This window comes from Sinohyriopsis cumingii, chromosome 10, assembly GCF_028554795.1.
Source record: "Sinohyriopsis cumingii isolate HCF-2022 chromosome 10, ASM2855479v2, whole genome shotgun sequence".
Lineage (NCBI taxonomy): Eukaryota > Metazoa > Mollusca > Bivalvia > Unionida > Unionidae > Sinohyriopsis > Sinohyriopsis cumingii.
This window is the reverse complement of record NC_142970.1, coordinates 118766700-118781204: the sequence shown is the minus strand read 5'-3', so window position 1 is coordinate 118781204 and position 14505 is coordinate 118766700. Positions and strand designations below refer to the sequence as shown.

The 14505-nt window shown below is 35.5% G+C and overlaps 1 protein-coding gene across 2 annotated transcripts in view; it reads left to right on the top strand.

Moving 5' to 3' along the window:
* The first annotated feature begins 706 nt into the window (after positions 1 to 706).
* The window catches only part of LOC149791099 (uncharacterized), a 55799-nt gene continuing 42000 nt past the window's right edge, over positions 707 to 14505 (top strand). For both annotated transcript variants that reach the window (XM_089973017.1, XM_089973015.1), the window contains exons 1-3: positions 707 to 853; positions 5557 to 5648; positions 7750 to 7833. In XM_089973017.1, coding sequence (XP_089829143.1) covers positions 5573 to 5648; positions 7750 to 7833 — 160 coding nt within the window. In that variant the 5' untranslated portion in view covers positions 707 to 853; positions 5557 to 5572. The remainder of the gene's footprint in view (positions 854 to 5556; positions 5649 to 7749; positions 7834 to 14505) is intronic.

Below are 14505 nucleotides of genomic sequence, written 5' to 3'. Positions count from 1 at the left end.
TCGAACCCACGACCTCCCGCATCCAAGGCTGACGCTCTAACCACTAAGACACCGAGGCGGTGAAATATGTAATATGAATGCTCAGATATTAAATTATATGAAGATACCCATCCTTTCGTTTATAATCAATTCATTATTGTCTGACAGACACCCGTTATGCGTCTGAATGCGGCGTCAGACATGCTCAGATATAACCTAAACTTAAAATTGTCATTTATTGGGGCTTAAGAGGGGATGGCCTGGGTATTTCATATCTTTTATATAAAAAGTGATGGGGAGACACAAATAATAATGATAATAATAATAATAATAATAATAATGAAAAAAATAATACCAGGCCTTCAAATCTGACATTTCGTCTCCTTTTCGTCTCTCATTTAAAACAATGCAAAGTTTGTGTTATAGAGAAACAGGTGTTTTACTTCTCTTTTCTTTTGCTTCTGCCCTGACTTGGTGGTGCTTATGTCAGATAAACAAAAAAGGAGAACACTCGAGATTATTATTGATATTTTTCAACATAATTTATGATTTTTATTTGGACAGATTTGCTTAATTCAACCCTCAACCATTCTTGATGAGAAACGTTGTTTAAGTCAGTCCAAATGTGGTTTTCTTGGTATCCAAGCGCCAAATCCGGGTATATGTGCCAAATTCCGGTAACAAGCACTCGTGCAAATTCGTTTTGGGGTTTTAGATTGTAAATGTTTACTTCCTGGTTCCATGAATATCAATTGTTTTTACGAATGAGGCTTGGATTTTGCATCAGTTATTTCTTTGTATTGATTATTTAAAGCTATAAATAGCTTTAAGATGGTGAAATAAGATTAGTATAGAAACATAAAGCGTGTTGTTGGTACTTATTTTTATTTTGATATACTATACACTATAATACACATCGGCTTACAGTTTAAGTGTTACTGTCAGTCATCCGTTTAATATACATGTACGATGATGTCGGGCATTTCTGCGCACCTAACGTTTCCGTCACCATAATTGAAGCAAAACGCAGACCGAATTCGACCGAATGACAAAAATAGAATACTGCAATGCTTGCCATTTGAAAAGAGGCAATTGTCACCAGAATATTCTGTTCAAAATAATATTCATTTTGGACAAACGCGATACCACCCCATGAATATTAATTCCTTAATAAAAGGTGATCGTTCTGTCTTGATACAAACTGGATATTCTACCAAAAACAGCATCTGATCCAATGTTTACAGGAATGTCCTATTGTTGCAAGAATTGCCCAACGTGCAGAATTGGCCGACATGGTGGTAGTGCTACAATGTAAGACACATCACCCGATATTTTTTGTTCTTAAACAAAAATATGTGCTATGTCTTACATTGTAGGACTACCATTTAATACTATTTTATAATACATGTATTACTGATAGTTAATTTGTAATTATTGAAACAAACCCCTCGAATATGGACTGATTCAACAAATCCTGAGACTATAATTAAAGGAGTCCGATGTTTTATCAATAAAGTATGACGAAATCCGTGAAAATACTTCTCTGTACTTTAAAATCTATCCAGTTCTGAATATTGAATGCTCTGCACCTTAACTGTCACCATGATACTTTTAAAAGAAAATTATCTGTCACTATGGACTTTTACAATGGTGGCCATGTACTGAACTTTTGTCAAAATATGAGCGCAGCGAGTGGAATGGTTACAGTTGAGGATAGTAAGAATTTGTTTATCAGTAGATTTCATTACGACATCACAGCATGTGGCATTCAATCCAGATTGTACCGGATCACACCTTTTTAAGTCCATTTTGTCAGAAAAAGTCTGTGTACTTTAACATTGATTTTGTCATATGCACCTCACGGGGCATCATTCAAAATAGTGACCCTCCAAAGGAATATGGATGTATACAAATCCAAATGAAGTGAATACTTGCCACTTAGAGGTATGTAGAATAAAATTAAAAAAATTTACACCCATTTCTGAAATAGTCGGTATTGAATGCCTACATGACCCGTGTGAATTGTACTATAGCACTGGTAAGTGATTTCATGTTCTCGCAGATTTAGTCATATTTTATTGATAACACCGGTTACTAGAGAAAATACCTAAATAGCTCCAAAACCAAAATACAAATATTTACATTTTCCATATATATATATATATATATATATATATATATATATATATGTTTTGTTTAGAAAAGGTTCTATCCCAGCTTGTATCTTATCTGAATTCAAACAGTCTTTTTAGCAATGTACAGTCTGCATATCGACCTTGCCACAGTACTGAAATTACTCTTCTAAAAGTAGTTAATGACATTCTCTCTGCTTTGGATAGCAGAAAGATTACAATCCTCACCCTCCTTGATTTGTCTGCAGTATTTGACACGATAGACCATGATCTATTACTTCACTGTCTCCAGCATGAATTTGGCATTCATGATACAGCCTTACCGTGGTTGAAGTCCTACTTGGTCAACAGGACACAAATTGTGTCTGCAAATGGAATACACTCCAGCCCAGTTGATCTATGTTGTGGTGTTCCACAGGGGTCTGTTCTTGGACCTGTTCTCTTCATTCTATACACTCAGCCGCTCTCAAGTGGCATAGATCATCATCTAGTGTCTCACAGTTGTAAGCTGATGACATGCAAATATACAAATCTAGCCACCCAACTGAAGTTGATGCTACCATCCATTGTGTAGAGAGGTGCATTTCCGATGTGAAATCATTGATGACATGTAACAAGCTGCAGATGAATGATAATAAAACTGAGGCCATTCTGATCACAAGACTTTCTCATTCACATCCTTTACCTCAAACAATAAATGTCAGCAATGCCAACATTAAATTCACACAGTCAGTACGAAACCTAGGTGTTACTCTGGACAGTACTCTCACACTGCACCAACATGTCATGAACATATGCAAGGCTGCATATCTTGAGCTGAGATGCATCAGCTCCATTTGCAGATATCTTTCAGTTGATGCCACTAAAACACTTGTGTGTTCATTAGTACTTTCAAGACTGGACTATTGTAACTAAATTCTGTCTGGCTCATCTCAATATCTACTCCAGAAACTTCAAAAAGTTCAAACACAGCTGCTTGGATCATACTTAGAGTACCACAATCAGAGCACACCTCCCCGCTGCTCTGTACCCTACACTGGCTATCCATTCGATCCAGAATCAAACACAAAATTTGTTCTCTGTGCTACATTTCACTGATGGACTCTAGTCCAACATACATATCCGACCTCACCCATGTGTACACAACAGCATGATACTTACGCTCCCCTTCTGACAATCATATACTCATTATTCCCACTATGAAAACAAAGTCATATGGACAGCGTTCTTTTGCATACCAGTTCCCAGCAACGTGGAATCAATTGCCCACTGAACTTAGACACAAAGACACAGTGATGCCATTCAAGAGTGCTCTCAAAACTCACTTATTTTTACTGCAAGAACAAACTTAAAGACTTAATGTTTCCTACCTTAAATATTCTCAGCATGATTTTATGTTTTCTAATTTCATGGTGTTTGTTTTTGTAATCATATCATTATATATGTTTTTTATTTTATAGGTTTTGTCTATTGTTGTAAAGCGCTTAGAGCTTCTAAAGATTAGGCGCTATACAAAGTCCTCATTATTATTATTATTATTAAATGTTTTAATAATAATGAACTGTAAAACAGACTTTGTTTTAAGTGATTTTGATAGATTATTTACTTGTGACCTAGTCCTACAGTTTAAGACACATTGCCAGATATTTGATGTTTATTTTATTAGGTTGCTGTCTCTCTGCCTAAATAGTGGTGTTGTGTAGTGTGTTCTGTGGTTGACTAACATTGGAACTAAGCATAAATTTCCAGGAATATAACACACTTGGCAACCCATATTGACGCTTTTCTGCAAAATAATGTGATATTGGTTTAGTCAGACTTTACTTTTTGTGATGTCTTATTGTGATGTCTTTTTTCAATAAATCAAAATTCTTAAAGAAACAAAAAGCGTGTTTTCAAGTTCCATTGACCTGCAGTTCAGTTAGCTTGAATGTGATGGAAGCCAGGAATGCTGAAATCAGTTGAAAGGAAGATGATTATCTTGAACAAAATGAAGCTTTCTAAATACTTTATTCAACATTAGTATATTTTTATTTGTTTCGTTAAAGAAACTTACTTAGCCAATTTTGGCATTTCTGGCTCCAAATTTTGGGGCACACAACATATTGAAGGGAAAAAGAAAAATAGTAAATTGGTTTTAATGCACTAGTAATACTAAAACAGTGAGTCGTATTTGTTTTGATAGTTTTGCCACGTTAATTTTGTCGTTAACTAAGTACTATCATCTCTTCTTGGTCGTGGGTTCAATCCCCGGCCGATTCATAACAAAGACTTACAAAAATGGTACTTACAGCTGCCTCGCTTGACGCTCAGCATTAAGAGGTTAGTGTTAGGACTGGTCGGCCCAGTGTCAGGATAATGTGACTGGGTGGGACATCGTGCTACATGTCTGCTGCATGATGCCCCAGTGCTAGACATCACTATATACTGCCACACTGCAGACATCGTAGCGATATGACTGAAAAATTGTTAAAGCTACGTTAAAAATCCAAATCACACACACATTGGACATATACATTTTAATATTGAAATTATGTTTGAATCTTTGATCCATCCTGAAATGAGCTGTACAATTTAATTTTGCTTTCTGGATCCTGCTCAGTTTTAATTTTAGTGTTCACTCATTATCTGCCAGCATTTATTACAATAATTCCCATTTTTCTAAATTACTTTTATTGTACAAATTAAAAATTCTTTGATTAAATGACAAATTATATATATATATATATATATATATATATATATATATATATATATATATATATATATATTTCATCAGAATGGTTTTTAACTCAACCTCGAAATAAATGAAACCGTCATTGCCATAGGTGTACCTTCATCTTGAAAAATACGTTATACTAGCAGCCCATCAAAAACTTTACTTTGCAAGTCAGCAGAAATACGAACAAAGACTGTTTTAAATGCCAGTTATGTTGTGTAAAATTTATATAATTTTCTAGTTTACAGCTTTTATCACCTGTAAGAACTTTTGCCATTTCTAGTGCGAACATAGATTTGGATGGACATCAACCAAAGGAAAGTGTTAGGTATTATTTCATACTTTTTTCCTGATGAAAATGTGTGTGCAGAGTGAGCACAGCAGTCAATATTTGGGTGACATAAGAAAGGAAATTGTAAGAAACCCATAATCCTGTGCTCAGGATGCAGCATTTTTAATGGCAACTAGCTACACATTGAATGTGGAAATATGGATTAAGAGCATCAGCAATAAGAAAAATTAAACATAAATATTGCATAAAATTTGGAAGAGTCTATATTGGCAGTTTTGAACAATAACATTTATAATGGACGTTTTCAAAAAAGACTTGTTTTTTTCGGTCATCATCCACATTCGACACACGGGAATGAAATATGAGATAAATACTCAGAATTGTACATTAAAAGAGAGTGGTCATCACTCAGACATGTCCTCCATTTTTTCCAGCTTCCCCAGCCATAGGATGGATAAGGATGATGATGATGAATCTGTGCCAGACCTCAGGCATGCTGAATTGGGAGAAGGTGCAGAAGGAGGAGGTATAAAGAGTACATTGTGACATTTTTACACCTTAGCTAGTGCAAGCTCTTACTGGATGTAGTTTAGTACAGCTATGTTTTTGTCACTGTAAAGTCTTACAGAGTGTATTTCAGTGAATTCTGGTGTACTTCTGCAGGTAAATTTCAGAGAACACTCATTCATGATTATCTGAAACATTAGACTAAAGTACACTGAATAGGCAAATTTTGACTCTGCCAGATCAGCCTAAGTATTAATGTGTATATGGTTCGGTCCTTAAGGGATCCATAGCACGTTGTAGCTCAACATAGTGTAGTAGGATCTAATATAGGGGAAACTGCACTGGCATAGGTGGAGATTGGTAATAAACAGTCACTGTGTATGTTTATGCAATTAATGTGACATGATGATGTTTACCTGACAAGTTTCTAAACAGAAGACAGGGAGGGTCTCAGTGGTTTATTTGGGGGATTTACGGTTGAAGCAGGATAGGGATGGTGGGCATGTAATGCCATTCCTAGGTATCGGAGATGCCATAATGAATTAAAAGTGATATAATTAATGTATTATTTGGATTATGTAGCCTCATTATTATGCAGCAAATTTAAATGTAGATTGAAGTAAGAGGATAATAATTGAATGATACACTGAAATGAAATTATTCTGGCCTTGAGTAATAATAATAGGCTTGACAGTAAATAAGAAAGATGATTATAATTCATTGCTCCACAAAGATAAAAGGCATCATAATGATAAAAAGTATTGCAATAAAGAAGCTGAAACTGATGTTCAAGGTTCTCTGGGATGCTAAAATCCACATAAAAGTACATATATGTTTCATTTTTGGATGCGTGAAAAATCTGGCACCTGAGTCCTCAGTATGCATGTATTTTAATGTATCTTTTTTAAAGGCAAAAAACTACAGAATACCCAAACATTAGGATTTTGATCCTAAACCTGCTGTAGGGAAATTTGTTAAAGTCTTTTAAGAAAAATGTAAATGTAGTACGCTGTGTTGTGTAACAGTGAATAAAAAATAATTAAACAGAATGAATGTGGTCATTTGTTTCTTCTTTCATTGTCTTGGAAAATGTATTGATTTGAAATGGAATTAAGCTATTTTCAAAAAATCAATATAGAAAAGAAAGTAATCTCTTTCGTGATTCCTTCTAGCTGAACGAAACAAAAAATGGTAGGGTAAAAACACCAGGACTTGTTATAGTTCCAATGTTCCAGTTGTGCATCATCATATAGTTTATCTCAACAACATGCATTAACAAACATTTCTGCTCAACATTTGTTTTCATCTAATATGATTTGATGTAAAACTTCAGATTTATTGTTGATTATCTTTTTTTGGATACATATCAAAATCAGTGTAGTGATAATAATTTTTTTGTTGTTGTCTTTATTGCTGTAATTGCATATCTTTTCATACACATTCTTGCAAGTTTATGCTTTTAAAATAAGTAACTGAAAAGAGTGAAAAGCACCAAGGTTTGTCAAATTCAACAAATAATTAATTTCCTTAGAATACAAACTGAAAATGAATAAAAGAACTTACTGTGTAGCAAATTAAATCCCAAAATAATCCTAGAATTACAGACATAGGTTCTATTAATAAACATTAATAAACTTTAGACCCAAATAAGCATGTTTACTTCAATTAGTCATGATCATGATATTAAATCTATACACACAGAGATCATTTTAGCTATGTATTAGTTGTTTACAGAATTAACAAAATCAATAATTCAGGTCAAGTAGAAAGTAAACTTGATTTTGGACAAGAATAAGTCCAACATACAATGTTGCATTACAGATGCATATAATGAAATTTAAAAAAATTAAAATAAACTAACAAACAATACAAATTAAATATACATAACACTAATATTCATACACGAAAATGGTGAAATTATTTTTGAAGTACAGTGGCTACTGTCCAAAATGTTGGTCTTTTTATCCCTGAAGAGGAACAGACACAACTTCTAAAATTGACAAATACAAGCTGAAGGGTAGGTAAATAGTTACATGTAGGCACAGAAAATCAGAAATATTTCCAATGCGTAATTTTATTAAGATAATAAATAACAAATGTTCTTTCTGTTATAATTTTAGTATCACTGGAGGTATTTGCCTGCAAGGAAAAGGACAAGGAATTGGCCAAAGATCATGATAGAAGCAGTGGTGAAGATGCTGGAGGTACTTGTCAGTTCTTCATTTGTTTATTTAGCTGGAGTCACAGGTATCATAGTTTTAGGTAGTGTAACAAAGGTATTACTTCTTCAGCAGTGAGAATAACTGCATAGGCTTATTCCCAGCAGTGGGTAGCTAGATAGGCCTTTTCCCAGCAGGGAGAATAACTGCATAGGCTTATTCCCAGCAGAGGGTAGCTAGATAGGCCTTTTCCCAGCAGGGAGAATAACTGCATAGGCTTATTCCCAGCAGAGGGTAGCTAGATAGGCTTATTCCCAGCAGTGAGAATAACTGCATAGGCTTATTCCCAGCAGTGGGTAGCTAGATAGGCTTATTCTCAGCAGGGAGAATAACTGCATAGGCATATCCCCAGCAGTGGGTAGCTAGATAGGCTTATTCCCAGCAGGGAGAATAACTGCATAGGCTTATTCCCAGCAGGGAGAATAATTGCATAGGCCTTTTCCCAGCAGGGAGAATAACTGCATAGGCTTATTCCCAGTAGGGAGAATAACTGCATAGGCCTTTTCCCAGCAGTGAGAATAACTGCATAGGCTTATTCCCAGCAGGGAGAATAACTGCATAGGCTTATTCCCAGCAGTGAGAATAACTGCATAGGCTTATTCCCAGCAGGGAGAATAATTGCATAGGCCTTTTCCCAGCAGGGAGAATAACTGCATAGGCTTATTCCCAGCAGTGAGAATAACTGCATAGGCTTATTCCCAGCAGTGAGAATAAGTGCATAGGCTTATTCCCAGCAGGGAGAATAAGTGCATAGGCTTATTCCCAGCAGTGAGAATAACTGCATAGGCTTATTCCCAGCAGTGAGAATAAGTGCATAGGCTTATTCCCAGCAGGGAGAATAACTGCATAGGCTTATTCCCAGCAGGGAGAATAACTGCATAGGCTTATTCCCAGCAGGGAGAATAATTGCATAGGCCTTTTCCCAGCAGGGAGAATAACTGCGTAGGCTTATTCCCAGCAGTGAAAATAAGTGCAAAGGCTTATTCCCAGCAGGGAGAATAACTGCATAGGCTTATTCCCAGCAGGGAGAATATCTGCATAGGCTTATTCCCAGCAGGGAGAATAACTGCTTAGGCTTATTCCCAGCAGGGAGAATAACTGCATAGGCTTATTCCCAGCAGGGAGAATAACTGCATAGGCTTATTCCCAGCAGGGAGAATAACTGCATAGGCTTATTCCCAGCAGGGAGAATAAATGCTTAGGCTTATTCCCAGCAGGGATAATAACTGCATAGGCTTATTCCCAGCAGTGAGAATAACTGCATAGGCTTATTCCCAGCAGGGAGAATAACTGCATAGGCATATTCGAACCAGCAACGCGAGTAACTATACACCACTCCCTCAATACCTTGTGCCCCATTAACTTGCAAACCCGCTTGAACTTGAACAAAATCGTGATCAGAATTGGTAACTAAAACTTTGATGTATCACTCATTTTATCATCTAAAACGGAAGATAGGACCTGGACATTTTCATAAGAATTGTGAAATTATCAATCTTTAGTAAGAAGTTATATATTTTGTTACATGTTCTTTCCAAACGACCATCTTAGTACACTCTAAGTAACGATATTCAGCGAAATTGTGGTTAAATGAAAATGTCATGCACACCAGAGGCATTGCTTTAATAAATAAATATTAATTAAATAATTTTTTCATCAAGCAAAATTTGTGCTTTAGTTCAGTCTTTTCATTCAGTTTAAGTGCAATCATCATAAATGCACTGTGCCTTCTTGTATTCAAATGTAAAATGCATCAATCGACCATAACAGCTATGTCTGCAAGCATTTCACTGAGAACTTAATTAAGTGCCGACCATGTTTTGGTATCTGACTTGCGGAAGTATCTGTTGTATGGTTGCACTGAACTAAAAGTTGACCTCCTTTGTGTAATCTTGTTAATTGTGCCTTTTGTATCAAATAAAGAAGGTTGAATAAAAGAAAAGTTAAAAGGCATGCAAACCCTACACATGTAAGATTTAGTGACCCTGGTCATAAATCAGTTGAACTTGTTTCAACTCATCAATCAAACACAAGTTATAAATATTATTGTGTACATAATATAATTAAACTACCTTTAATTAACCTACTCATTCATAAATGTGATCAAAGATAGCAATGCAACCCAGTGAAATGAATACTTTGTCAAATAAAGAGCTTTGTTTCACAAATAGGATCATTGTGGAGAAGTGAGTTTCAGAGAATTTCTGAATTGGCACTTTGAGATATTCTCAAGGATGAGAAGTATCACTAATATTTGCAATGAAATCATGGCATCAATATTTTACTAATTGAGCAATACAGAAATTTAGTTTTGACATCAGCGATTCTTTCACGAAATAAATGTTGCTAGTTTTTGGAAAAGGGAAATCTTGTTTCATGGTGTATCAGCAGCTAGCCTGGTTCCTATTTCATAGGTTCCCTGCTTCATACTTTGCAGCCATATATCAAGCAGGAAGCCAGACTAATCAACAACAACAACAGAAAGCAGTGACATAATACACAAATTTTCTCACATACACATGAATGTTGTTTGAAACCAGTTGAAATAATGTTAATGATCTTTCAGGTGTTGTGCATCTTGAAAATAAATGTAATTTATATAGAATAACAAACAACTTCATTAGAAAAAGAGCTTTATTGACAAGTATTCTGTGCAATTATAAAATGAGTAATCAGCCATTAAACAGTACATTAACCCAACCAATCCCCCCATCCCACGGTTTTCCCAATGTTCAGCGGGGATGGGATGACTTATTTTTAGGAGGTTTCTAAGTAACTCGTGCCCTTGCTTATAGTGTGGTCTGTGTTCCTGGATCCCATTGTATATGAGTTATCGAGGGAGAAGTGTAATAATAATAATAATAATAAGACTTGTAATAATAGTAATAATAGTGATAATAATAAAACTTGTAATAATAGTAATAAGACTTGTAATAATAGTAATAAGACTTGTAATAATAGTAATAATAGTGATAATAATAAAACTTGTAATAATAGTAATAAGACTTGTAATAATAATAATAAGACTTGTAATAATAGTAATAATAGTGATAATAATAAAACTTGTAATAATAGTAATAAGACTTGTAATAATAGTAATAAGACTTGTAATAATAGTAATAATAGTGATAATGGTATCAGGTGGATAGTATTTGTTCAGAACACTTAAGAGGTGATCCTGCATACAGAGGTAACCTCTGTGCAAAGACCAGTTTCACTTTTTCGCTGGGTGGTCGTCGTTGACAAGTTAGACTGTATACATATTGATCTTCGTGCATTATTTCCAAGAGTTATAACACTTATTCATCACAGTCATCTATATTGCACTTTCAACTACACTGCTTAAGCTTGTATGAAATAGTAGGCAGTTTACAATGTTGTTAAGCCTGTTAAATCTTTCTTTCAGATCTGAAGAGGTTTTGTGTTGTTTTACAACCTTTCGTTAGCTGTCAGTCACTTAGTACTATTGGTATTGTTTTACAGGCCTTTCAATTACTATCAGTCATCTAGTACTATTTGTATTGTTTTACAGGCCTTTCATTAACTGTCAGTCACTTAGTAATATTGGTATTGTTTTACAGAGCGTTCATTAACTGTCAGGCACTTAGTACTACTGGTATTGTTTTACAGGCTTTTCATTACCTGTCAGTCACTTAGTACTATTGGTATTGTTTTACAGGCCTTTCATTAACTGTCAGTCACTTAGTACTGTTGGTATTGTTTTATAGAGCGTTTATTAACTGTCATTCATTTAGTACTGTTGGTATTGTTTCACAGAGCGTTCATTAAATGTAAGTCACTTAGTACTGTTGGTATTGTTTTATAGAGCGTTTATTAACTGTCATTCATTTAGTACTGTTGGTATTGTTTCACAGAGCGTTCATTAAACGTAAGTCACTTAGTACTATTGGTATTGTTTTACAGGCCTTTCATTAGCTGTCAGTCAATTAGTACTGTTGGTATTGTTTTACAGGCCTTTCATTAACTGTCAGTCACTTAGTACTATTGGTATTGTTTTACAGGCCTTTCATTAACTGTCAGTCACTTAGTACTATTGGTATTGTTTTACAGGCCTTTCATTAACTGTCAGTCACTTAGTATTATTGGTGACCACTCTGGAGGCCTAGTGGTTAGGGCATCCACCTCAGATGCGGGAGGTCGTGGGTTTGATCCCCAGCTGAGTCATGCCAAAGACTTATAAAAAATGGTACTAACAGCTTCCTCGCTTGGTGCTCAGCATTGAGAGGTTAGTGTTAGGACTGGTAGGCCTGGTGCCAGGTAAATGTGACTGAGTGGGACATGATGCTACATGTCTGCGGCATGATGCCCCAGTGCTAGACATTACTATAAACTGCCACACTGCAGATATCGTAGTAATGTGACTGAAATTTTTTTTAAAGCTGTGTTAAAAGCCAAATCACACACACACACAGTATTATTGGTATTGTTTGACAGGCCTTTCATTAACTGTGAGTCACTTAGTACTGTTTGTATTGTTTTACAGGTCTTTATTGAAATCATAACTTCTCACACATTTACACAAAAAGTGATTCCTCGCAGTCATTGTTTATCACGTACATGGCATATATAAAGGGGAATACAAATAAAATAAACCACATTATAGATCCCCGCTATTATGGATAAGTTTGTAGTGTGATACTCAAGCAGTGATGAGGCCGTGCCTCGTGCATGGAAAGAAATTGCATTGCTTAAAGCTTCACCTAAGAGGCCTGTAGGTCGACCAAAAAAGCATGCTAGAGAGGAGAGTGATGTAAAAGAAAATGAAATAGCTGCAAAAAGACATGAAATTGGAGACCCTAGTCAGGAGAGAGATGATGCCTACGAAAATGATGTCAGGTGAGGACATTACAAGCATTTTACATTAAAGCATAAAGAGGAAGTTGTAAATTTCTCAAAATTGCATGGACATTGAGTAACAGCAAGACATTTCAAAATCCCCAAATCAATGATGCAAATTGGTCAAAAATAGATTTTTCTCAGTAGCTGAATGAATGGGGACATTTAGCAAGGAGTGGGAGACCAGTATCATATGGCAAAGAGTTAGATGGAAAAATTGCAAAGTGGATTCTCGTCAAACGTGATCTGTAGATCCTTGTTAGTGTGGACACTGTATGTGCTTATTCCAAGGAATTTGTGTCAAGTAAACATCCAGAAATTGAGTTTCAAGCCAGTAGGAACTGGGCAACAGTTTTTTTAAAGTAACACAACCTCATGCTTCGTTCATGGACAGTGATGGCCCAGAGTCTCCCAGAAGATTTGGAGGAGAAAATAAAATTATTCCATGAATTCTTAAAGGCAAGAAGAGAAGAAGACTATTTTGAAGACAAGATGATACATAACATGGATGAAATTTCTGTGAACTTTGATCTCATTGCCAGACGAACTGAAGAAAGGTGTTAAGAGTGTGAGAATTTGCACTACTGATGTGGATAAAAAGCATCTAACCTAGTACTTGCAGTTTCCGCAGCAGGATATGTGTTGCCACCAGTGATAATTTTTCTTGGTGTGAGGAAGCTAAAAGATACTCGGGCACCAAAAGGATGGATCGTACGTGTGCAGGAGAAGGATTGGGTTGATGAGGTGATGCTGCAGTGGATTAAAGAGATATATCAAAAGTATACAGGAAAGGAATGATCTCTTTTATTGATGGATTCTTTCCTAGCGCATATTACAGGTGCTGTAAAACAGGCTTTGAGAAGGGGTAACACAGTGCCTGCAGTTATTCCGGGTGGATGCACCTCCAAGCTACAGCCACTAGATGTCAGTGTAAATAAACCAGTCAAGTCTGTCATGAGGCAAAGCTGGACAAATTTTATTCATAAAGCAGCAGAGGGCCTTTCCAAGGAAAATGACAGCATGTCTGTTATTAAGAGTGCAGATAAACAAACAGTTGTAGACTGGATTGTGAAAGCAGTTGAATCGCTTCGGGACAAGCCAGATCTGTTCTGAAAATCATTTAAAGTTTTTGGTATTAACAATAACTTGAATGGATGTGAGGTCAGTATCATAAGAAATACTGAATGTGATGGGAGCGACAGTGAAGTGGACAAATTTGATGGATTTGAGCCTGAGGAGCTTGAGCAGGCAGTTAAGAATGTGGACAGGTTGAAGGATTTAAATTAAATACATTAGCGGCATTCAGGTTTGTTTGGCAATACTTGGATTATGTCAGATATCATTGCTGTGTAAATAAAAGATGTTCGGTTTCGGAATTAGTATGTTTATCAATCACTCTGTACCGTCGCTATCTTCCAGTATCTCTCTCTTTCTTTCTTTCTTTCTTTCTCTCTCTCTATCTCTCTGAATATGTTTTACGTAATCAGTGAATAGTTTATACTGTGCTCATCAATTGTTATTTTGCCAAAATAAGTCGTGTAATGAGCATGAACGGCAAATAAACCTTGACATTTAATTTTTTTTTTAAAAATTGTTGAAGCATAAATTAGAACAGAAAAAAGTTCATTCTCATATACACAAACGATTCATTCTTACCTGAGCTTTTGTTCTTAGCAAATTTGCATCTAGGAAGAAAAGTGTAAACAAACACTCAAAACATTTTCTTTTTTAAAGTTTTTATTGATAAAATTTGTGTTTTTGTGCATTTTTCCAAAATGTAATTTTCGAATGATTTAAAAG